This window comes from Lepisosteus platostomus, chromosome 19 (genome assembly GCF_059453375.1).
Source record: "Lepisosteus platostomus isolate fLepPlt1 chromosome 19, fLepPlt1.hap1, whole genome shotgun sequence".
NCBI classification, from domain to species: Eukaryota; Metazoa; Chordata; class Actinopteri; order Semionotiformes; family Lepisosteidae; genus Lepisosteus; species Lepisosteus platostomus.
In genome coordinates, this window is record NC_142629.1 from 14,166,060 (window position 1) to 14,192,289 (window position 26,230).

The following is a 26,230-nucleotide window of genomic DNA, read 5'->3' on the forward strand; positions in this document are numbered from 1 at the left end:
AGACACTGTTATTGCTCCGTGGCTCCATGGCCATCCAACTTGTGATTAGCAAACCAGTGTGAGTCAACAGCTGGTACATTTCGAGGGCACTCACCTTTCCCCTCCAAGACAGGCACACTGTTCCCCCCACACCTCCCCGAGCCTGCTCACACCCCAGCGAGACATTTCCCAACCCCTTCCCATTAAACAAGGTTACTGCACTGCAGTGCCTCCTGCACCAAGAGCATGCTCTTGGTCCAGAAAGAGTCTGGGACAACAGTCTGCACAATATCACAACACTGTCAACACACTAACACCACAGGTCTACAGTCCACACACCATCACAACACTGTCAACATACCAACACAACAGGTCTACAGTCCACACACCATCACAACACTGTCAACATACCAACACAACAGGTCTACAGTCCACACACCATCACAACACTGTCAACATACCAACACAACAGGTCTACAGTCAATACACTACAACAGCACTGTCAACACACCAACACAACAGGTATACAGTCCGCATAATATCACAACACTATCAACACAAAAACACAACAGGTCTAAACTCCCCCATACTATCATACCACTACCAATACACCAACACAGCAGCTTACACACGTTCACACCACCATCAGTGTAAATACAAGATAGTTCTATGTGTAGGAGCCCATAATGTGAACACTCCATGCTGAAAATGTCCACCAATCTCAGGATCATCTAGAGCAATATCTGCAAATTTATAGCATTAGAATGGACAATTGTTTTTGAAGACTCATCTGTCTGGTTATGAGTCCTGTACCTGCACAGGAATTACTAAGACCAGTAGACATGACATGCCCACTTGTTGGATCCTTACATCTTTGGAATAGTCCACTACTTTTTATCATTCACTTCTTGTGCTAATTGTATTTTTGAAAAACTTCAAGCAGGTAGCTGTGCCAGCATGTGTAGGCTGCAAAGGAACAAGTAAAGGTTTACTCCATGCTGAAAAGAGAAGAAAAGAAACATAATGTTTAGGCTGTGGAGCCTTCTTCCGGTGTGAATTGTAATTGTTTAATTGTACTTTTGTCACAACAATGACTCCTCTACCAGCACAGCAAATGTTTGAGTTTTTTTAGAAAGTCAGTTCTGTACAACCTATGCATTTTTCTCAATCTTTTCTGGCTTTTTTATCTAAAAAAAACACACACAGCTTTGTTCGCCAGTTGTGTAGTCCAGCCATTCTGCAATCAAAGTAATTGAATGCCCATCTTTAAACACCTTCACTCACGCCCAAGTGACAATAGACTGCAAACCCTCACAAACCCCTCAGACCCTGATGTTGTGTGTACCTCTGTGCCAGTTACGTATCTTCAGCTCATTGGATCCAGCTTCTTGACATCTGCTTTAGAAATTTCCTGATCCAGATATGGACTGATATGAGTTTTTACTGTTGTTGAGAATGTTTTTTCTAGGTCTCCCTCATAAAGCAGTCAATCCTTTAGGCACACTTTCACGGTTCACACCAAAGGGGAATTCCTCTTTAAGGAGCAACCGGCTTAGCTCAACTGGGCTGCTTGTGGGTTTCAGGCCCTCGAAGGACAAAATGTAGACAATGCCCTACAGCTTCTTTCAGGAATTTTCCAAACTGGGTTGGATGGGACACATGGACCGACAACCTACAGTGCTAGCAATCGGACTGGTTTCGTGGGCCAGATGTCCTCCTCTTCTCTGTAAAATCTCTTAGGTTCATTAAGAACATTTGAAATGTACCGTTCTTTTAAGTGTGTCCGTGTAGTGCAGGTACAGTAATAAGTATACAGACCTAACAAGAGACTACGGAGAGCTAACTATTGAGAGGGTGGGAATGGGCAGGCTGCCAATGGTGTCATTGTCCTAGAGGGAGGAGCAGCAGCACTGCCACCCTGGTGGCAGGAGTCCAGCTTTGCTTTGTGTTTTGTTCTGTCCCGGAAGGTAGTCATCATTTTAATTCCCTTCGCGGCTCTAAAATGATTCCAAAGCCCAGCCACCGGGCTCTCTTCTAGTCTGCGACAGGCCAGGACCTGCAGCGAATGAAAAGGGGGCAGTTGCAAAGGTCCGGTGTTTTTAAAATCCGTTTTTTTTTTCTTCTTGTTGTTCGCCTGAATAAAGGGGGCAATCAAGATGGAATGCAATGAGGTCACACTGCATCCCCAATTAAAAGTAACTGGAATCATTAAGGAAAGAAAGAAAGTGATTCACAGAGAAAGGGTCTTTGCCCCTCCCCTCCCTCCTCTTAAGATCCCTTGTGCGCCTGTCAGTACAAGGTGCATTATAGCAGGCAGCCTGGCCTTGAGAGGGAAGAGAGGGCTGATTCTGTGACAGCGCTGCTTCCAACTGATGCCTGAAAGGAAGTGGGTTTTTTTCCTTCTTGCATACGGCTTGCTGGAAGGTTTCCAAGGGAGCTGCCAATTCAATGAAATGGATATCGAATTGTAAAGGGACCAATCCCAGATAATAAATCAAACACGTGCTGGATGGTTTTGCCGAGAGGCGAGATTCCCGAAGCATGAGAAATTCCAAGGGTCTGCAACCTTTCTTTGCTCTTCGGGTATTTACAGAAACCAAGTAGACCCCATATGTATGCGCTGGTTTCTGATTTTGGCAGTGGGTTTAAGAGGACAGGGTGAAAACATACTATTACACCTGGCATTACATACTATACATGTGTAGTGGAATCACTATGTCTTTGAAAGCCCTGCGGTTCAAGGTCCTACCTGTACCGTGAGAGGATCCTAAAATTTTAAAAAGCCTTTATGCATTTCACCATGTGTCTGCAGCAGTTGTGGGCAGCAGAAGTGAAAATATACAACATCCCAATCTCTGAATCACAGTCTACACTGAACTTAGCAGGGAAGTCATCCCCACAAATCCTCCATCCTCCATACTCCAAGTTTTGGCTATGGGACTGGGAGACTTCTGCATCAACAGGCTAGGTTCACGGCACATGTTTTGGTGAGGTTCATCCAAGTCTGTCTAAGATTTATCTTTGTTTGGTCTTGATTTCTCAAGACCAAACAAGAAAGAAGAGTAAGTTGTCCTGAAGGCTCACTTGCTCTTTGGATTTTCAGCTCTTAGGTCAGTCTGTGATCTCTGCTTTAGCCCAGTAGTTATCAGCTAAAGCAGAGATCTCTTCCTTCTCATTGGTTACTACGTTTAGGTGCCTGTCATCTCATGCAGTCGCAAACATCAGGATCTTCAAGAATTGTGTCAGGTCCTGTCATAATCTCACTTTTTGCAGGTCAAAGAGATTCAGTTCTGTTAGCATGCCTGCATGTGGCCGTCATCTGAAAGCGGTATTAAATCTGCTCCCTCTTCTTTTAATTCTGGCCAGAGCGGTGATGTCGTTCTTGGAATGTGGTATACACACATTCTATACAATATTCTGAAGGTCTGAGCCCTGGTCAGACTTTATGCAAAGGTTTGTTTTGCATTTAAATCCCATTATCTCTCAGCTCTCAAATCCATTCTTCAATGCATCCTTGACTTTCAAGCTGATGGTGTCATTAGCCTTATTGTTCTTATTTGCTGTGGATGTAGAGTGCATGCAACTTATTATTTCATTTTACCTAATGCAGTGCTTGAACACTGAAGTGCTAGATTTTTACCATTGTATTTGCATGACTGTTACCTACCTAATGTAAAATTCATATACAGCATGTGTTGTATCTCACCCTGACTAAGGACATCTGCTCACTAGATACATAATAATTAGTATTATTAATTTGTAACTGCTGTTACCATTATCACAGTACTTTTCCAGTGGGCAAAAGGGACACTGAGAAATGGAACTGAGCCAGCCTTGATGTTGAGCTCTAAGTTCCAAAGGGAATATTTACAGTTTGCCATTTTGTTGTTTCTGCAAGCTTCAGAAGTCCTTTCTTTTTGTGTACATAAAAAAAACACAATTATTTGTAAGTTTTCCAAATCCGTGGCCAGATTAAAGATGAAGACGCATGCAAAAGATGCAAGACACAAATGACAAACACTGTAAGAATTATGTGGCAGATGTCAGAATGTTGTTCCTGTCTTAAAAGCCTGACAAAACTTACAAACATATCAACACTTTGTTGACTTGAAGCACTAAGCTTGGTTGATCTAAAGTGATTAGATACTTGATCTTTTGATTTCGAAAGCCAGCCAATTTCTCTTCCTCTTCCTTCCTTTCTCACTTGTTTTTCATCATGACTACATAATATCAGATAAATCCCTAAAACGTATGTTAACTTTAGGTTTCTGAGCTACGCAGCATTATCAAATGATTGACTGATGTAACAAACATGGCTTTGTGTTTCAGAAGCTGACTTAATTTTGAAGTAATCAAGTCATTTGGAATTGCTTTTCAGAACATTTGAGCATTTGGTTTTCACTTGGAGGTTATGTGTTACCTTGTGACTTGATGTGTTTTTATTTCAAACTGTTAAGCCTTAAAGAGTGTTACTTTGGAAAGGGTGTGTGGACTTTCGATAGACACTGTATATGTTATATATCCTGTAGATATTGGAGAATATATATGTATTGTACAGGGGAACCTGTGTCGAACTGGAGATGCCATTAGCTGCTCTAGGGTATCTTAATAATAATAATAATTTTTCTGGACACTCCCCTCAAAGCACTTTACAGGTAATGGGGACTCCCCTCCGCCAATGTGCAGCATCCACCTAGATGATGCGACGGCAGCCATAGTGGTGCCTGTTTACAGTATAGTGTCCCCATCACTATACTGGGGCATTAGGACCCACATGGACTGCAGGGTGATCGCCCCCTGCTGGCCCCACTAACACCTCTTCTAGCAACAACCTAAGTTTTTCTTTAGGTTTCCCATCCAGGTACTGACCAGGCTCACACCTGCTTAACTTCAGTGGGTTGCCAGTTGTGAGTTGCAGAGTGATATGGCTGCTGAGGAAAGTTCATTTAGTATTCGGAGTGTGGAGAGGGAGCGGGTTAAGTCCCATTCCCTTTAAGGGTTAAGAAGGGCTCAAAGCGCAGCTTGCTTTCTAAAAATGTTTTGTTGCTGTTGTTAAAAAAAAAAATCATTTGTCACTTTGATGCTGTTTACTGGCTGTTTTTCAAAAACTTTTATAAAAAAGCAAATCTTTAAAAGTACCCGCTAACGGAACACAGATTTTTGTCTTGCTTCCCAAACCATCTGCTTTTAGTTTAGCGCTGGGGGAAAAGAAAAAAGGCTGGGGGAAATCGGCACACTGTCTGTCGAGCTTTTTTTAACTGCGGGACTATTTCCCACTCCCGTCTGTGTCCATTTGGATGCCCCTTCAGTGTGCAAGTAGCCATCTGTACGTGACCATCTGAGGAGAAGTGAGATGGTTTTGTGAACCTCGGCTACACAGATGGCGAATGTTTCAGACCTGTTCTCCTTTTCTCTCGTCCTTTAAAACGTTTGTTAATCTCCTTCTGCCCTCCTGTGAAAATGTGTTGGGCTGCCTCTCCAAATGAGTTTCGAATGCAGGGATGGAAAAAGCTGTGGAGCCTTCTTCAGGTTCGAGAAGGGAAAAAGCTCACACCTGAAGAAGGCACCACGGTCAAAACGTTGTGTTTTCTTTCTTCTCTTTTCAGCATGGAATAAACCTATTACTTGATCCTTTGCAGACTACACATGCTGACGCAGCTCCCCACCTGATCTAATGCGTGAGTCTGTCCAGTTGAAATGTTGAAGCAGAACATAACCAAATGATCCGTAAGGCCCTCAAGGGAATGGAGTTTGAAAAGTTCCTGTAGATCTTTAGAGCAAATAATATATGTCTTTTGCATCACGTTAACATATGTGTTTTGCATTTATGTTAATAACATTTTAAAAATTCACATCCTCCTAAATTAACTAAATAAAGGGCTGAGACCCTTGACTCCCCACTTTTTCTGGAGGATGTCTAGCAATAGATGGACTACCTACAGAATCTTACAATTCTATTCAATTCAATTGAATAGTATCTCCAAAATTCCACTGAACTCTGCAATAATTGCTTTAATATTAAAGCGGAATTAAGATCTGTCAATGATGTATATTAATTGACCTGTGTCCTTATGGAATGCGGATTTAAAAATAATCTGTAAACAGCAGTCACTAAATCTCCTCAGGGGCACGAGACCTTCAATAATCCAGGCATTGCTGAAATATTTATAACCTGATGGAAAGCAAATTAGTCAATGAAATTAAAAAAAACTTCAATGAAATATATCCCCCCAAGTTGGAACAGCCTTGATCTGTTATGAGAAATAAGCCATTTCTAACTTCAACTCAGGAATGAAAATCTATTAAAGCACTTACTGAATGAGGGACATCTAATATAGAATTTCCAAGAGTAGTGTAATCTTCCTAAAGGATCTTCTCCAATATATCGATATTTCAAAGTTTCCATGGAAAATAACCAGCTCTTTTTCCTCAAGCTGTCTGATTTTTTTTCTTTCAGTTCTCCAAATCCTGCTCTGTCAGCTTCCCCCTCCCCTTTCTTTCTTTTTTTTCTCGGTTTCTGGTGGATCGTCCAACCCTAAGGTGCCAACATCTAAGGTGCCCAGTCTTTGTTATTTCATCTCTCCCCTTTCCTCTGTCCTTCTGTTGCTGTCCCTGTAGGAGTGTATTCAGTTGCAAACGCTCACTCTTTCCCACAGGTTAGCCGAACGGCAACAGTCCAGACTGGGACCGGGCCTCCTCATCATAGCCCTATCCCAAACCCCTGTCACAGCCTAAGCTGTTATGTTGACTGGTATCCTCCCCCTTTATTCCTCCCATCCATGGGTGTCCAATTGGTGCGGTGTCTACCCTCGACTCTTTTCCTTCCCCCAAAAAGCTGATTTTTAGCTGAGATTTTTGCTTCACTTTTCATCCATTCAATATTACCAAACTTCAGCAGTAGTATACTCACGACTAGTTCCTATCCTACTTCTGCATCAACACACGTCAAGTTATTCTTTCTGGGTCACCACAGTGACTTCCTCTGCCCATTAAAAAGTTCCAATCTCAAGAAAGGTTAGATGGTTTTACTGCCACCTGTTTGTTCAGTATTTCATGAGCAATTCTGTAGGATATTGTCAGTGCACCTCCAGAGAGAATGACCTGGTGTTTGAAAATATGGTTTAATCATTAAAGAGCAAGCAGTAATCGTAGCTAGTGAAATTTATACTTTAATTAGTTCTATATCCTACATGATATGTGATTTTCTTTCACTTCACTCTCTGTCAGTATTACTGCATATCTGAATTCATCTTGACCAAACAAAACTCACACCTGCATCATAGGAGCTTCTTGTTCACTCCATGCTACAGTGCACAATCTTATGACAATATTTTTATGTGAAGGTTTTTAAAACACGCCAAGTTAAAGAAGGGGTGTGAAAACAAGTAAATCATTCCTTTGGTGGCTCTGACCTTTTCCAAAGTAATGATTTAAGATGCTCTGCTCCTGATTCCTTCAAGTGACAAGTGAAGTGACCTTTACATTTTAGTCACTGTTTAAGCATTCAAGCGACCTAGAAGCACAATCAATAGGTAATGCTCCATGTGGCAGCTATCTGGGTTCTCATTTGTTCCAGTAATGTGATTTCATATTCTGTCTTGTTTGTTGCTCCTTTGCAACTCTGTTCCTTAAATTTTCGCACTGTCCAGTAAAACTTCCAAAATGCTACAATTCCAATACAAAATTAGTCCGCAATACATTACACACTTGGAAATGTACATAAAGGCTGTATCATATTCTGTCGTGTTATTTGTATTACATCCTGTGAAAAGGTGATCACTCCAGCTTGAAAGATCCATGAGGTATTGTAATCGTCTAGTGCCTGCTTTGAGCCACATGTAAAAACTAATCCTCAAGCCCCCAGAAAATTCAATGCTTCTTTGAATGCTGGATTTTATTCAGGCTTTTAGATTGATTTTAATGAAGGGCATAATGGTTAGAGCTGGTACCTCAGTGAGCATTCAGGTTCTGGGTTCAATTCTGGAGGTGGTTTATGTTGCTCAGCCTGTGTCTTGGCTGAGGATGCACAATTGCCTTCTCCGAAAACCTTCTTGCTACTTAGTACGAATTGCAGGGCACAGCTAGACACTATTCAGACTAATGGGGCAGATGAGGGATACAGTCTTCCTATATATGTATACAACCAGAATTTCGGGTTCAGTGGCATTCTGGAACTTCAAAAGAGCACACAACTGTGGAGAAATAATAGAATTATTCACTGAATAATACGTTGATCAGTGCGTCAGGTATCTGCAAATCTGTTTTTGTTACTTTCTGAAGAATTTTCAGTTGTCCTTGATGTCTAGCAAAGTGTCACCGTGGTTCTGCCTTATTTTTGTGGTTTAAAGTAGTGATGTTTTATTTTATTTTGAGACCCTTGCTGAAATGGTGGAAAGTTTAAAATCCTAATCAGGTTTTTAAATGTAGGAGCACAGCTACTACAGATTGGAATTCTGTTGGCTGTTGTCAATGCACCTCCGGACAGAATGACCTGGTGTTTGAAACTATGATTTAATCATTAAAAAGCACACGTTATGGATTTAAGATAAGTACTACTTTCTCTCTCACGTGAATGAATAAAAAAAACATGCTTGGAAAATATACTTTCTTTATTGTAGTTTTTTGATTGTGTAGATATACGATATGTCATTAATCAACAGTGTTGTTAGCAATCACGAATATCCAATGTATAAAAAATAGTCATCTTTTAAATGTACGTCTTAGGAACAGTTAAAGTCTGTATAAGAAAGGGATTTTTTGTTGCATATATGGCTAGAAATCTGAATATTTTTTTTCAAGATGTTTCAGACAAAGATGTTTCAACTGTCCAGTACAGTAAACGTGTCATAAAGGTGTTGTTTTAATTTGTTTTTAACCATTTAAACCTTGAGTGCAACACAAACCTTGTGTTTATACACAAACACACATACTGTAATGTATTTGTGCACAAAACATGAAAAACTTAATTTTCTTTTTTTCCTGTCATGTCTTTGCTCATTGCAGTGTATCTGTTTGTCTTGCATATCTGTCAGCTTGTGTAATTTGTGAAGTAGCTGGCATTAATTTACAAATGCACAAACATGCAGAATAAGTTGATGTAAACCCGATGTATTCTGTTAGTGTGTAAATTTCCCAATTTCTAAATAAGTTTATTTTTGGCTGAGTGAGAGATGAGTTGAGAGTTTTCTAGAGCTGCTAAAGTGATCGTGTAGAGTCAGGTGGTATTGTGCTCATGGCTTCTCCTGACCCATCTTTTCCAATTTGTCTTTAAAGAGTCTGGGAACTGAAAAAAAGACAAAGCAATAGGAGCAGCCATCGTGTCTCCAAGAAGTGCTATTTCTGAAGGTCCACTCCTGTTTTTGTTTTCCAGATTACCTTCTAAAGGGAACCTGTCTTTCATTGACTCTTGTCTTTTTTTCCCCCACATAATTGGGTTCTGCGCCCTCATCATATGAATGGTGCAGCAAAGTGTCTGACGCAGGGAAGGTCAGTGAGGGAACAGGATCTCTTTCAGAGAATGTCAAATTCCTTTATGCTTCCGTCTGTCTTAAAATAACACAAAAAAAGAGAAGAAACCTTGCTTCCCGTTTTTTCTTTTTGTATTCGATGATGCAGCAACCCAACTCTTCTTTTCCTTTTTCCCTTTTTTAATCCCCCCCCCCACACACACACACACACACACACACACACACTCTCTCACACACACATTACAGTTCTATTGGTCCCACCAGCCATCCTGTCTGGCTCTTACCGGCGTTCATTCTGCAGGACTGTGAGCTCCCCATATCTTGGGAAGCAGTCCGTCTAAAGAGCAGTGTCTCTCTCACATCCCCAGGGAACAGAACCTATCTGTGCCCTGGGCTCCCCTTAATGATCCCTTGCCATGCGCCCTATTGAAGCTTAAGGTAGCGTGAAAGATTGCTGCAAAACCAGAGAGCTAAGTCCTCTTGTTGTACAAGGACAATTTTCGCCACCATCCCTCCCCTCCAGTGCTCAAACCTTCCCAGCTTTATTAAACGAAGCAGGCTTTATTGCATTATTTAATTAGCCATTCCACAGCAAACTGCCACCCCACCCCCCCTACATACACACACACAGTGCCACCTCCCCCTCTCCCTCAGCTCTGCACTCTGTCCTGTCAGCTCATTGTGAACTTTTTTGCAATTAGTGAAGGGTTGGTGTCTCTCAGCAGCCAGGCCAGAGCGACAGGTCAGAACTGGTTGCACTGGGATGAGACAAGGCACCAGGATGTGGATGGCTGTGTCACACCTGGCTGCTTGCTAGCGGGCGCATAGGAAGATGAAGCTCTGATCAGGACGGGCTGTCTTCCTGCCACAGCTAGCCCTTGTTCAGGTGACATTCATCTGGCCATCTTCATCATTCACAACAGAGCAAACACCTCTGGCAGGTGTAGTTTCATTTAGACAAGTGTCGAATATTATGTGCAGGTAGCAGAAACATAAGCTATGATTTCAAAATGGGAAACGCTGAGCTGGAAAAGGCTACTTGTGAAAATGGTGTTTAGGTTAACGCGTTGTTTCTTCTAGTCAAGATGCAGGGAAGTATTGAAAATGGCCAAGAGGTGGGATATGTAGTCAAACGGGTAGAATTTAAATCAAGGCATGTTGCACTGAAATTGTACGATGCACACACAGGACTGTTTTAGAAAATTCTGCGCAAAAACTTTGATTGTTACAAACCTTAGATTTCTGTTGCGCAACAAAACCAGAGATGGGCAGCCAGAAAAGAAAGGAATTCCTAGGTTTAAAGGAATGCTCTTTTCTGAAAGGCGAAGAGAAATTGGACCATTGTAGTCTCAAACAGAAAAGACTAAAGGGGACCTGATCCAAGTATTCAAAATCCTAAAATGAAGAGGCCACAGCTTATGGAACAACAATGGGGCCCCCAAATTAAATCAAATTGTTTGAGAATCTTGTCTGTCAGTGATTACAAACCCACTATCTATTAAATGCAGGGATTAGAAGCTTTGGCTTAATTTATAACATGCGTATAGCATTTTTTACCCCATCTTCTCATAAACTAGATAAAAGAATGTTTCTCTCGGAAATTATTTTCCAAAGTAATGCACTCTTTTTCAATGCAATCAAAATCACATTACGTAAAGATGCTGATCGCATTAAATTCGATGGCGCAGTCTAGTTAAAGGAATATTACATTGTTAACATGGGTGCTCGTTCTTGTAACATTTCAAGGGGAAATATCAGAAGTGCTGATCCACTGGAGGAAGTTCAGTAGCCTGATGTTGAATGGCAGTGTCAAGACCGTAAGCCCCTCGTCTTGAGGGCGCCCCAGCCCTTTCTTGTTTGCGTTAATTTTCCCACACCTGATCCGGTTCCAGCCCTTCCCTTTAAAAGCCAGACGCTCCCACCATTCCAGGCTTGGCTTTGGAAGATGGACGCCCAGAAGCCCGCCTACCAGCGGGCCCAGGAGAGGCTCAATGGCACAGGCTTTGCAACGGCGTCCTGACCATCTGGGTCCGGGGCTGGGAGCGTCTGGCCCCATTACCCTTTTTATCCCCCGACCCTTCACCGGATCCCCCTCCGGCTTTTAACTTCCATCATGTCTGTCAGGGATGGATTACTCTGGACTTTTGATCAACCATTGATATTCATATAGACTCCCTTTGGACTTGTTTGACTTGGCCACGCCCCCCCCCCCCCCCCCAAGCACCAGCGCACCGTCAACATGCACCAATGTTCTTAGCCTAGTCTTACCAAGCCTAGTCTTAGTCCTAGTCTTCTTTCCCCGTGTTTGTCTCACTCCCCTCCGGATTCTGTCGTCTGCACAGGGTCCTGAAAAACGTTTCGCGACAGTCAGAAGGCCTGTAATTGAACTTTAACACGTGTTGCACAGGGCATGTTATCCATGTTAATGTGAATTCAATGACAAGCTTGGTTCCTTCTCATGATGCTGATCAAGCAAATGCTTCCATTTAGTTAGCGCATGCAGCTAGGTAGCCAGATCGTTGAATATGGGCAGGCATTATACGTTCCTATTCTCTCTTACCAGGTAAATTGTTTTTTTAAGTTAATTCCACACAGTGCTGACTGATGACTGCAGAGGGTGTGAAGTGGTAAGGGTGTAGATCATGTTGCTGACAGAGCTGTGTCTAGGTTTGTGAACAAGAGGCCACTTCTTATCAAGCTCGTGAAGAGAATGGGTGTTGGATAGATGATTGACTGAATCTTAAACATAAGATAAAGTGTAGTCAACGTGCACAAAAATGACAACTGTCTGGATATAAAGCATGTTTTGGAATAAATATCTAGTGGGAAATCCATTGCGACATTGCTTCTAGCAATTATTGGTACAGCTCTGCACAATTACGAGCCGCAGTCTCCAGTATTTCAAGAGTTGCTGTTTACCTGCTTGGTCACATTATTTAAACTCTCACTAATTTTCCACTCTAGCATTCCACAGATTCTCAGTATTGGGTCTCCAGAGCTTACCTGTGTGCCTCTGAATTATGGTTGATGATGAGTAGAATAGTTGTCTTACAAAGTCTATACTGTGTGCAAAAGCTCACACTGTGTACTTTAAAAGTACTCAATGGCTCCTGAGGTTCAGATACTATATGACTACATACAGCAGAGAGATATTTTACCATGCCACAAGAACACTGGTGTAGTGGGAAGACATCATGCATGTATGCTTCTGAAACCTCTGTACAATGTGCCTTCTGCATCGTAATACTGCAAAACACAAATGTCTTTGTATTTTTTTAATCAGGGTAAACTGTTACGTTTCTAGGTAGAGGTCTGAACATGATTGTGCTACTCGTACATAAAAAGGTCTTCTGATCCTTGGTGGTTTAGTTCGCTGTTGCACAGAGGAAACATTCTTTAACTTTCAGGAGGCTGCTTCCTGCCCCGTTCATTTTCTGTCTCTCTCTCTCTCCGCGTCCAGTTGTCCAGAACTATGATGTCATCCTCTTTAACTGACCCTCCTGGGGGGTTCTTTGAAAAGACGATTATTTTTACCCCCTCTGGAGGAGCGGGGAGGGGAGGGGTTGTCTTAATTAGCTATTCTTGCTAGCTGGCTGGAGGGAGGGTGGTTCCCAGTGAGGGGCTGGCCCCTCTCTTTAGGCCCAAGACAAAGGGAGCTGGCAGGCGGCTGCCTTCACCCCAGTGGGAGGCTCCTGGGCCTTGTCACACCACATTTCCCACCTCTCCCTGTCTCACTCACTGCCGCCCCTTTCCCAACTCTGCTTTCTCCGGTCGCTTTCGGCAAGGTTTCCTAGCTCTGCGCATTACTAAATAATCATTAATAATAATAATTGATAGCAGAAAGCGTATAGTCACCTCAGACATTGGACTAAGCAGACAGTGTTTTCGTTGTCCAGTTCTTCTTGCCGTCTAATGACACAGCAGTATTTTGAAAAATGAAGGCTGGATCAATGAAAAATGGGTTGCCGATGGCACAGCAGGGTAGAAGGGTCAACACGTAAGAATTGATTGACATTTCTTGCCCCGGATACTCTGAGTATTCAAAGGTTTTAAAAAGCTGTGTTGAGTATTTTGGGTGCTCTCTTTCCAGCGTACAACTCAGAATTGCAATGTCTCAAATATATCCTGTATTCCAACATTGCCTGTGTAATATACTGAATATGTTACATGTTGAATCTCAAGTAAAAAGTGAAAACTCTTATGCCTCTTGATTAAGGGTAAAGGCTTCCTAACTACGTTGCAGCTCGAGATAATTCAGTGCCTGCCTTGCTACAGCGCCTCATGGTTTGCTGTGCGCAGTATTTGCACTTCAGTGTGGAGCTAAATAGAATACTAGCTTATGTTGATATTTGTTAGTTGAGCCTACTTAATATTACACTATACAACTCTGTCACAGTTATCCATGTGTTTATAAAATCCCATTTACAGATTACAATTATTAATTTCCTTCTGAGGTTACTTGCATCGAGCCTTTAAACATTTAAAAATCCATGCTGCTTTTTTTCTTATATTAAATTGCATTGTAATATAAATGAGATTTTCATCGATGCTTGCTGTGCAGGTGTTCAAGGTTGTTCTAAACACTTTAAATACTTTGGCCTAAGAAGATGTGGCTTCAAATGTCCTTGTAATCCCAACTAGGATGAATGTAGTAACCTCCTCATATCACTCAAGTGCTATATATACATTTCCTATTTGTAAAATTTTAATGTCCTATCTTTCTACTGAAGTCTTTACAGGGCAAGTTCAGAGGAGACCAATGTATTTTGTAAGTCTTTTGGAAAATGTCATCAACCAATTAAGAAGTTTCAAGCATAAACTACATTGAGCCATAAATAAAGGAAAGGGTAGGATACGGGACAAAGTTATATAAAGCACCTTCAATTAACAACAGATTTTATGGTATAAAGGTGGTAGTGTTTTTAAATATCAAGCTTAAAAATTACTTGGTAAAAAAACATGTTTAATAATTTTAATGTGGACACCATGGATTGCTGTCTTGATAAGAATCATCTGGATAGCAGGAGGGCGAAAACATTTATTTAAAGGTATGTGAGGTCTTTTTTAAGGACTGCGAAGTGTGTGTATAAAGTGACGAATGTGTTTGTTCTTGGAGTGAATCAAAATGAGCCGAAAAGCACTCTGTAAATAACATGAAAGGCCTTCCCCATCTGTGCTTCGTGGATTTTTATTATATTAATTTTAGGCAGCAGGAAGTTTCAAAGATTGTGGTGAGACGTGTGGTTTACTTGTTCTAGATGGTCAATGAACCTTGCCCCTCGTGGTTAGTTTAAATGGAAGTGTTGACAGAGTGTAGCTAAAAGGGCCTTTTTTTTCTTCTTCTCGTTCCAGCAGCTCGAAACAAATCGGCAAAGCGAGCCTTATTCGGAATAAATGCCAGGACGGTCCTCTGCGCATATCTGGATTTCCAGCTTCGCTTCCAACCAAGCTGAGACTAATGTTACAGTACAAATATCCACTAACCTGACCTTCCCCGAAATCATAAAACGGCATCTCTGCCTTTTTCTCAGCCCCAGGCGCGGTGCCACTGTTGAACTCTCGTTTCATGGCACCTGGTTCAGCAGTAAAGTGGGCGCCCCTCGTTCTGCTTTATAATAAACAGCTGTTGTTTTGATCGGGGGGGGGGGACTCTGGGAAGGGGAAGGGGAGAAAAATACTTTTTTTTTATGGCTTGAAACATGGCATATGAAAGTGGGAGAGACAAGCCCCGCAACCCCCGAAGAATCGTGTCTCCCTCTCCTCCTGTGAGAGCACGGCCATTGTTTTATTATCATGCTAATGACACGACTAATTACTGCTCCAGTTCTAACAATCGGAGCTGGTCGCAGGGCCGTTCTCCACCGCTGCCCTACTTTATTCAAACCACTGTCCCTCCCCCCCCCCCACCCACCTGCCCCCGTCTCCTCCTCGCTTCCCTCCCTTCTCTGCCTCCTTTACCATCAAACTTTTATCCAGGAACCTGGAACATTTACTTTCAGCCTCTGTTTTCCAACCTTCCAATGGAAATTCCGGGCGCTGTTCAAATTCCTTCATTTTTTTCAGCATCCTTTCCCTCTGTTTTTTTTTTTTTTGTGCTTCCCTTGCCATGTTATGCACAGAACCTTGTTCAGGGATTTCCATTCAACACCTTAATGTTGTTTTACTTCATCCCCGCCCGTCCTGACATTCCCTCTGTCAGTACAAGATGACACACGCACACACTGTGTACACAGCTCACTAGTCTGCCTTTATCCCAGTGCTGTTTACAATAATGTATATCCATGGCTTTGAATCTGTTGACAACTCTGAACTTAATCCATGTACAAATGTTTTGACATCTGGGTTCCTCACTTGGTCAGGATTAATTGCTTCTGCTCTAGTTAAGTAGTTAACTTCTCCCTGGCTCAATCAACAAATCTGTCTGAGAGAAACCTAGTCTACCAGCTATCATTCCAGGGACTGCTTCAGCGATGGTTTGAAAGCAATGTGGGGTAGATGCTTACAGACATGAAAAACAGCCCCTCGGTCTTAGATCTGATTAAATGCAGAATTCCCACAGGGGACGTCCTGGTTCTTCAGAAAAATCCATAATAAAATCTTTTTCATTGCTGTTGTATGAGAAACATTTGAATGGCGTCAATGTCTGTTAATTTGTAGGGCAGGGGACATATCTCTGCAAAGATGCCCCTGAAAAGGATTCTGCAGTCTGAACTGAGTGCAATGTTAAGATTAAGATGGGACTTCCGAGGATACATGCACTAAAATCTAAAGCTGTTCTGCTCGTATTATATAACGATGTACATTATGTTTAACGTCACATAGTAGTGTGAGTTAGCGATATATATGTAAAAAAAGAATAACAGAGTCATAGAATACAGAAAAGAAAGAATACGGGACGGTGTTCCATATGTGAATGAGTCCTAGGTTTTCTAACCTTGTTAAAATGTGGGAAAGCACAATAGCAAATCCTTCAGACTAACTAGACTTGACTAATGAACTTCCACTTAACTGTATGCTGTTGTTAAAGTCAATTGGCAATTTCCAGCACTGGAATGCTCTGAAAAGCCATTGGCCACAGAGTAAGTGGCTCTTAAAGAAGACAATGCTTGTGGACTACCTGATGCCACTTGGCTTATCAGAAAGTTAATGGCCAGCAGACCAATTACCACTCTCAAGACAGTTAAGGAGTGCTTCATCTGGTCTGTCAAAGTCAATGACTTTCCCAGGCACGCCCTTTGTAAGACTCTTTTCAAACCCAAACTTTAAGTGGTAAAAGTTCCTTCTGCCTGTTTATGGTTTCCCTTCTTTCTGAAGAAGAATTTTGTTTATATTTCACCCATTTTTTTTTCCTTTGGACTTTTTCTTATTCTCCAGTTTATTCTTCTTGAGCCTTGATCTTTCATTTATGTATCCAAGGAATAATTCCCTTAAAAAAAAGGAAAGGCTTTTTTCACATTTTCCAAAACAAAGCCAAAATGAATCTTCCCAAAAGCTCATTATACAATCCTTCCCTTGGAAAGAAGACTTTTTTCTCGGATACAGTCAGGATAGAATCCACTTTATTGACCACCCAAGGGATACATGCAGCAACCATACTGTACAAGCAGCCCCCCAAAACCAAGAGGATCAGGTGGAAAACCAAGAAGTTGCTTCATGAACTGTAGGGAGGCCAGAATGTAGAACACTAACATAGAGCTTGGCCAGAACACTAGAGTTAACACCTCTGTTCTTATTTACCAATGTTAACATTTCTCACTTTAACATCTCATCTTAAGGACAGCACCCCCTACGGTACCTTGTCAGCATATCCAGGCATTGGACTGGAAACTTTGAGGGAAAGCCACTTACTGGTCTACCCACACCCCTTAAGTCAGCAAACTGATTTCCCTCTGATGTCTCTCGGTCCATCACATGGCCTTGACCTGTATGAAACTCAATTTGTTTTGACAAGTGAATGACCTCGCTTCTTCCTGTGGCTCATGTGTCTCACACTTCACTATTGGAAGAATCTGGTTCCAAACCTTGAAGGAGCAGGAATCGATAGCATCTGGTGTGGACGTCTCCGGGTATCATCAAGGTACATCTGAATGAATGGAGTAAGAAAACAGAGGTGTGCTACTTTTTGGGTGGTTGTCAACAAGGCAAGATCTAATCTGAAAGCAAAAAAGTGTTTGCATGCTTATTCAAACCATAGGTTGAGATCTGTCCTATTTTCAAGTCTAGCCTGTGTGATTAGTTGTCTGGATTGTTCGGATCATTGTTTTTTGTACTATCTGCGCCTATACGTAGGACACTGATTTAATAACTCAAACAGTGGGACAGATCTGCCCATGGTGCTGCTTTCAGGTTTTATTTCTAGGTAAAACTCAGTTGAAGAGATTCCCATCGCTCAGTTATGGCAGCGAATCTTATGGAGGCAAAAGCAAAGGCTTTTCCGAAATGAAAATCGAACTGCATTCTTTACTTCAACACATTGAAAAGGCACTGCAGCCAATGAGACTGTGTGAAAACCGTTTGTAAGGCTGATGCATTCGGAAATACGTTTTGACACCTGAACCCAGGATTCTGACCCGTGAAGTCTTTCCTCCCCCATGTGCAATGTTAGAGATCTGCTGTCTTCTGTTCTCACATGAAGACTTTTCCCTGCAGCCTTCTACCATCACGTGCTGTCAACAGTCACACTCTGATCTCACCGTTTTCAGCATGTCCAGACTCTTTCGGCCCGACCAAAAACCAGAAGCTTGAACCCTGCAATGCCCCTTTGGACAGTTACATGACAGCACACCTCTGTGCCATCTGATCTTTCTCTAGACAAACATAACATCACTTTATTAGCCCTATACAATTTCTTGCATTAGGAATTCATCTTTTCGCATACCCCAACTTGCTCTCCATGAGACACACAGACAGGGAGAGACGCTTGGGGTCAGAGCGCAGGGTCAGCCATTGTACAGCACCCCTGGAGCAGCTGGGGTTAAGGGCCTTGCTCAGGGGCCCAACGAAGTAGGATTCCTCTACCAGCCACAGGATTTGAACCAGCAACTTTCCAGCCACAGGCACAGATCCTAAGCCACAGAGCCACCACTCCGCCCTGATTGCGATGTTTTTTCTTGCGATTATTTTTCCTCTCTCTCAGTTACAATGACAGATCTTACTGCTGGTGCTGTCAGCTGATCAGGAGTTACAACGGCAGCCCCCCTACTCCTGCCGTTACTCCTGCGTAATGCATGGCTCATCTTTTCTATACAGGTGAGATGACAACAATTTTGTTTTTCCAAATTGTCTTCTGAGTAGAGAATTACAGGAAAGAATTGCATGTTTTTTGGAGGATAGTTTCACGTTTTTCAGAGTGCAGTGTCACCTCCCATATTCGGGATCAAATCTGTCCACACCAAGCTGTTTGGTGAAGGTTTGCGTGTTGTTGTGGAATCCTAATCTACTGGATATGCAGAATAACCAAAGCCTCCTTCCACCTTTGGCCAGCCCCTCACAGAATAGAACCAGTGGCTGTGAGATTTGCCCCGAGGAAAACAGGGATGAAGTTGGCAGCTACTGTAGGTGTGAAGGCTTAAGTAAATCCCTCCTTGCCTTTATTTTCTGATTTCTCTACTTGGGGGTAGCTTGAAAGATCAAAATAATTTCTGCAGCCACCCTACTTCCTCTTCCAGGTTCAGTTATTGTCGAGCAGAATTTGTGTGTGCTTAATAATATTAAATGTTACTCTAGGGGTTACTGCAGTCCCTGTCATTATCATAGCTCTGACTGACGCTCACCTAGATATTTCCCCATTTCCCTTTCATGATATTTTCCGTTGAGAAACACAAACATATATAAGTGGAATGATATAGAATTAAATTGATAGAAAACTAACCACTTTAATTTGAAATATTCTCTATCTACACCATCACGTTTACCATGATCTTCTTAGTTGTGATTGGTTTACAGCACCTGATGTACAGCAGCTGGCATATGTATCCCGGAAGGTGCACTTCTAAATTTCCAGATGTGCCTGTTATGGTTGACATCCCTCCCCTAGAGGGCGCTCCATTTTCCTCCTGTCAATAGTTCCCAGTGATTGTTTGTATGTGTTCCAGGTGTGCCTTGTTGTGTCTCCCCCTATTTATCCTTAGCTCCTCCAGGGATCAGGGCTCAGCATTAGGGTCCAGAAGTCACGAGGCCCGCTTGGCACCAGGATACCCTACGTCCGTCTCCTGAGGGCACAGGCCTCATCCCTGACACCTCCTGTGTTCTGAGTCCAGGGTTCTGGAGAAACTTGCCCCCCATCATCCAAGGACCTCAATGTTTTCCGTGTGTTCCCCCTTCCCAGGGATTTTAACCTTGTCGCGTCAGAGGATGGATCTCCCGTTGACGGACTCATTGCCCGTGCCCTGACCTGCCTTTGGACCTGTTCAGTTTTGGACGCCTCTTTGTCTCCCCGTTCACTGTCTCACAGACTATCCCTGTTACTTTACTGCACCATTAAACCCCCGTGTGTCTTCCCGTACTCCGCCTCCTGTCTCCTTCAGCTCTTATCACTTTGCATAGGGTCTAACATAACATCCGACACAGACTATAGAGCCTGTCTGTGACAGTGCCTCTGTTTGTTCTTATGGACCAGTAGTAACAAGAGTCAGTACTACTGAAGTACCATTTCTCCTGGAGCTACTACCCTCCCCCTGAACTACCTTTGCCTCTTCTTGATCGTGGTCCAGCTGAGCGCTTACTTGGTTGGAAGTGTTGAGCCCTCAGCTTAAGCAACAGCCCAATTTGAACAGTGCTCTGCACTCGGGTCTTTATTTCATGAGTAACCTCTGCCGTGAGTATTATTTCCAAGAAATGCAGCAAGCATTTCTTTCTCAACTTTTAATTTAAACTGTCGCTCACTAAGCTGCTTGTCATTGAGTCTTAATCGATGATGTGTAGAAAGGGATGTGGAGATGAGAATGACACTGCGTCCAATTCTCCCCTAATAATCATTATAAGTGATGTATAGACCCATTAGCCAAATTACACCAGGCCATTTAACCAATCCTTGATTGCGGGTCTCCAAAACAGGTCCTGGAGATCCCCAATCAAGTTAGTCTTATATGTCACCTGTTCTTATAGACTGGTATCACCCTCAGCATACTGGTGCTGATGAATCAAGTAATCTGTTCAATTACGAGAGCACTGGTTCTTGAGGTCTGAATAGCTCTAAGTTCTAGAAAGCAGTGATGCAATGGTGTCCTAAAAGTCCTTGCTGGATTTGGGCTCTGACGTCCAAGGTTGCAGATCAGTGCACAGACAGTGATGATCTTGCTGTAGCTGGAGAAACTTCTGGTCGGTGCTGCTGCAGGGAGCTCACATACAGTAACCTACTGCTTCCTTCCTTCTTACGTTTGTGGACCATAATAATAATAAATAATAATTGTGACTATTGTTGTTAACACACCCTAAACATTTCCGTTATTGTGACTAACAAACAGAAACATTGTTAATGCCAAAGTGACGCCTCAGATTGATAAGCTGTCCAATGAGTATTGTGCTTGCGTTTTATCGTGTCGGATAGTTGATTGCTCTGCAAATCAGGAAAGCACTATCGCCGTGCTCGTCTCTGCTTTATAGTCCGCATTAATTTCGGAATAATACTGTCCTCAGCTGACTCCACTGAACAATGCTTTTTTTCTGAAAAGACAAAACACGGTTATGATATGATTTGCTGCTTAAGAAAATGGTACAAATTTGAAGAATGGGTTTCTGACAACTTCAACACTGCAGTTGTGCTTGAAATTGCATGGCATCGGTGTAGCTCCTGCCGTTTTGCAAAAATGCGCAAACACGGTCGGGGCTGAAAATATTCACATTTCCGGGGACTTTTTCTGCAGGAACCAAGGAAGGCTCGAACTAAGTGCGGTCTTTTCAAAACTATAGAAGCAATTAAGTAAATCCACTGTAATGACATTTTATATTTAGGAGTGTTACTCTGGGCATATGAAATATTTGAAAGTCAGCTCAGAGAGTTGAAATAAGCAACACGTAAAGGCGATTTATGGCAATTTATGCTTTTAAAGCTGTTGTTCTGTGAGCTGGGCATTTTGGTACCATTGGTGACAGCTGAATTTGGGCGGGAAGCTCAACTCTATGGAGATCCTCATTATAACATTCAGACTTTACCTGTTCTCTAATGCCGGAATAATGCCCTCTGGTGGCCTTGGAGTAAAACCTTTTAGGCCCCTTAAAGTTCTCGGGCACAGCCGATGAACTTTTAAAATTGCAGAGGCAACATCAAATACAATCGAAAGCTGTTTTGGGTGATGACTGAGTGGAATAAATGAGGGAAAACCAGAAAGCAAGCCTTACAAGAGAACAAATGATTAATGCTGATTATTATATAATTATTTAAGGATAGAGTGTGATACCGTCCACCAATTGCAACCTGCAGACCATCACATCAGGTAAAATAACATACAAAAGAGTAGAGGCTTGTAATTTCTTTAAGCATGAATTTACGATAAATGCTGTTATTACGGTTTTTTTTTAAGAAAATACGAATCAGCTTTAACTGTGAGGATCTGTGCAAACGTCACAGTATGGTTAAAAGGGTAAATGTTAACTAAAAGAAATAGCACCAGTTTAGAAGAGGTAAATTGATCCGAAGTGAAAAACGTTTTGACTGGGGAAATGCATGTTATGTGAAAGAAGTGCGGATTGCAATTTTACCCGATTGTCTCAAGTATTAAATGTCATAGTCGGTATTTATTTAAAAAAAAGATCGCTGTCATAACAAAAATAGGAATTGATTTTGAAGGTGGAATTGTTCAGTTGCAAGTTTCTTCCAACCCTATTAATATTCGACTTTGCATTTTACCTTTTTAACTGCATCTTTGTACTGAAAGGATATCTGATTGTACTCTCCTTTTTACATAATGAAAAGTTATGGACTAGATATTCAAATCGCTACGTTATGTTCCCGCATTAATTCCATGTAATATATATTTGTTGTATTCCATTAGCTTATTAAACTGTTTTCCTAACACCTAACAAATCCAGTGCGGCGACTTCTGAAAATAAACGTTTCCCTACAAAATGCATGTTTTATTTTGTATGTATATCTGTATTCGCTGTTGACAGTGCAAATTGAAATAAATTTTACAGCTATATCAATTTTAAGTAGTTCAGCTATATCAATTTTATGTCGTTCAGCTATTCAAATTGGTAGCCTGTAATTTAAAAAAAAACGTATAGTCAATTGTTCTCTTTGCCTTATTATCAACTTTTTACACGAAGGCAGTTCATGCAGTCTGGATATCGTGTATTGGAAAATGTTTTCTTCATGAAAGGCTCATGTAGGATATACAGCTTGACGTTTAATATTAGCAGGCTGGCTGAACCGAATCGCGGTCTATCTCAACTGGATGTTAGAAATGAAGAAGTGGTTCAATTAAGAAGAAAATGGACTTCGCTTTGAGTCCATTATCTGTGGCGTGTGTCGACGTGCAGTCACCTGTGCGTCCGGTTTGACAACTATAAGTTTAATAAAGCTTGGCAACGAGAAATCTGTCAATGGGATTATTCAGTCTTCTGAGATTTCTATGATACAGTTGCATAAAGCTATAGGAATGCTATAGGCATTAAACTTTTCTAGCGGTACTAGCAGTTTTTGCTCGGGGGGTCTTTAGGACCCGGTGGAATCACTGGGAGAGGTTGTTCTTTTGACGGGGGAGGGGGGGTGGGGGGGGCTGTCAATCACAGTGAAAGTGACAGGAGTGGGCAGTACCCGCTGACACTTTGTACCATCGGAGGGGGATATTTAATTTGGGATTTAGCTCTGCTCGCAACAGAGACACACTCTCACACAGTGTGCACAGGCAAAGAAATCTGCAAAGCCAGTCTCGGATCCCCCTGTAACTGAAGCTACTGTACCAGCTATCAAGGGGATGAGAGTTCCCCGGGAACTGGCACCAATTCTCACCGACCCAGAGTCTCCTCTACTCGGTCTGCAGCCTGACCATGCACCGGTGGCACGGCTTTTAGTTTCTGTTAATTAGCAAAAGAACTAAAGAAGAGATCAATGTCACAGAGGAGGAGAAAGAGTGTCTGCTTGAAGAAAAGTGAAAAGTATTATACGCGTAAAATGGATTGCGTGCAGCTGAGTTTGTGAAACTAGTGGAAGACTCAACAGCGGTGGTCAGACCTTAGCAGTTACGAGTTTTCAACGTGTTTTCTCCGTGAAAGAGGCATTTCACTTCTCTGCCTCTTCGTGGAATGTACTCTTTGGAAGAAGAGGAGCAGCTTGCATTTTGGCGTGGACCGACTTGTACAGCGTGGATCAAGAATGGGATTCAGATCCACAGTTACAGTGTACTGACGATTTAATGGGAAAGTTTGCGGAGGATAAGAGGGGACATATTCGAATATAATTCCCTGGATCCTGCGAAGAAGAAGACTTCTGGAATATTTCAGTTTGATTGCAAAATCGTCACAAAACCAGAGGCTGCAAAACAGCTATATATATATTAATTTAAATTGCGGATTGTGGGTGTGCGTTTTGAAGTCCCCAAACTGAACTCCTTCAAATTCGTTGCTGAAAAGGAATAAGGTAGAAAAACGCGCAACATCCTCGGGACAGTGTGATATTGCGAACGGTGTATACTTTTTAAAAGACGTTTTGTGGTTTTCGTCCTTTTGTGCTCGATCTGTTTTTTTTTTCCCCGTCTTTCTGGGAAACACGGATCTATAGAAGAACGTTTCATTCCAAGCAACACTCTCACGCCAGCCGCTGTCATCTAGTCTAGACAATTTGTCGTGGCTTTGAGTCCAAGTGTAACCATGACGACCATCACAAACCCTATGTGAATTTTTGAGAAAAAGTAAAAAGAGAGAGGGAGCGAGAGGGGGTGAGGAGAAAGAAACTACCCCCCCCCACCCCCCCTTCAGTATTGTTTGAAGTCTAATTGCTCTGCAAAACTCCTCTGTCAGAAGGCTTGGAACGGAGTAGGAATAAAGTTGGAAGCGCGTTGTACGTCCAGTGGTCCCTAAATAAAAGACCACTGCTCCATGTCATTCAAACCCGACGGAGTCTATTAAAAGTATCATCTTGCCCGGACTTTAACTTCGCCTATTTATGAAACCCCCGGGCTCCTCGTTTCCAAGTGCACAGTATCTGTAAAAATAACTGTATAAATAAATAATACCGAAAGAGAAACATGGGATTTTCACAGGGGCTTCTCGTCGTGTTGATGTCCATCCACCTAGGAGCCTCGCAGCATTTCCTCCGGCTCCGACCCTCTCCCAGTGACACCCTCCCTGTCCCCGACCTCATCGAGCACCCGGACCCGGAGTACGACCCCCGCGAGCAGGACCTCGCCGAGAGGACTCTGAGGAAAAAACTGGGGAGTAACTTTGACCCCAACTTCATGTCCATCGGCGCTCCCGTGCTGATGAACCTGTCCGTGCAAGACGCGCAGCTCAGGGTCCCTGGACCCATGCCCAACGATATCAAAAAGCTGGACCTTTCCGAAACCCCCTACGGGAGGCGGGTGAAAATAGGCAAAAAGGCGCGCAGGAAATTCTTGCAGTGGCTGTGGACGTACACCCACTGCCCGGTGGTATACACCTGGAAGGACCTGGGTGTGAGGTTCTGGCCGCGCTATATCAAGGAAGGTAACTGTTTCAGCGAGCGGTCGTGCTCCTTCCCAGAAGGGATGTTTTGCAAGCCAGTCAAGTCAATCACCAAGACGTTCCTCAGGTGGTATTGCCAGGGATTTTTAAAACAGAAGTATTGTACGTGGATACCTGTACAGTACCCAGTCATCTCGGAATGCAAGTGTTCATGCTGAGTTTCCCTGAAACTGGGGAGCGGGAGAAGACTGGAAATATACGGTTTCTATTGCACTGTAAACTTTCAGAACAGAGATGGGCTATTGTGTTATTTTGAAGGGCACTATAGCGAAATCTATTTTTATATATAGCATTTTAATTAAAATATACCAACATTGTACATATTTAAAAAAATTTAAAAATGCAGCTATTTTTTTTAATGAACAGGACCATATTTTATTTGAGCCCATATTTGTTGGGGGAACCTAAGCACTTCAAACGGAAGAGCTTTTTTTATTTTTTATGACAAATTGAAGACGGAATTAATAAGCTTCTCCAAGAAGTTACTTTTTTTTTCAACAGAACAATAATGCTGACTGAACCTTCACTGCAAGATGCTGCCTAGATTTTTTTTGTATAATATTAATATTAATAATTAAAAGAAGTTGAGGATAAAAATATAATGGAGTGAACTCAGCTTTGGAATACATATAGTATTGTAGAAAAAAAGTTAAAACAAATCTGTACAATTTATTTATTATTTTAACGATTGTGAGTATAGAAAATAAAGAAAAAATAGAGTATACCAGTAATTATGGGAGATGTCTACTTGAATATTTCTAAAAAAGAAAACATATCAGTGTAAATATAATGGTTACACGTTTTTAGCAATAAAGTCTATCTTTTAAATGTTAATTCTGTGACGCTAGTTGATTGAACCTGCGTGCTGAGGGGTACTCAAGTGAGCTGGTAAGAGAAAGGGTTTCCTTCAAAAACACAAATGGTGGAAAGCAATATACACGTATATGGTACAGTATATGTTTGTACAACAGGCGCAATTATGTCTGAATGATCCGCCGGTCTATGCGCAGGAGAAGCACAAAAACACCTTTGACAGAGCTGTAATTAAATGTACTTCTTAAATGAAGCTCGGGAAGGATTAACGACAAACAAGCCAATTTCTTTCAGCTGCCCTAAATCACGAT

At 42.1% G+C, this 26,230-nt stretch overlaps 1 protein-coding gene across 1 annotated transcript; it reads left to right on the forward strand.

The window, feature by feature from the left end:
• The first annotated feature begins 23,240 nt into the window (after positions 1-23,240).
• On the forward strand, positions 23,241-25,940 carry nog2 (noggin 2). The gene has a single exon (XM_088612714.1). It carries the CDS (start codon positions 24,632-24,634, stop codon positions 25,262-25,264), a length of 633 nt encoding a protein of 210 aa, XP_088468840.1. The 5' UTR covers positions 23,241-24,631; the 3' UTR covers positions 25,265-25,940.
• The last annotated feature ends 290 nt before the right edge of the window (positions 25,941-26,230 follow it).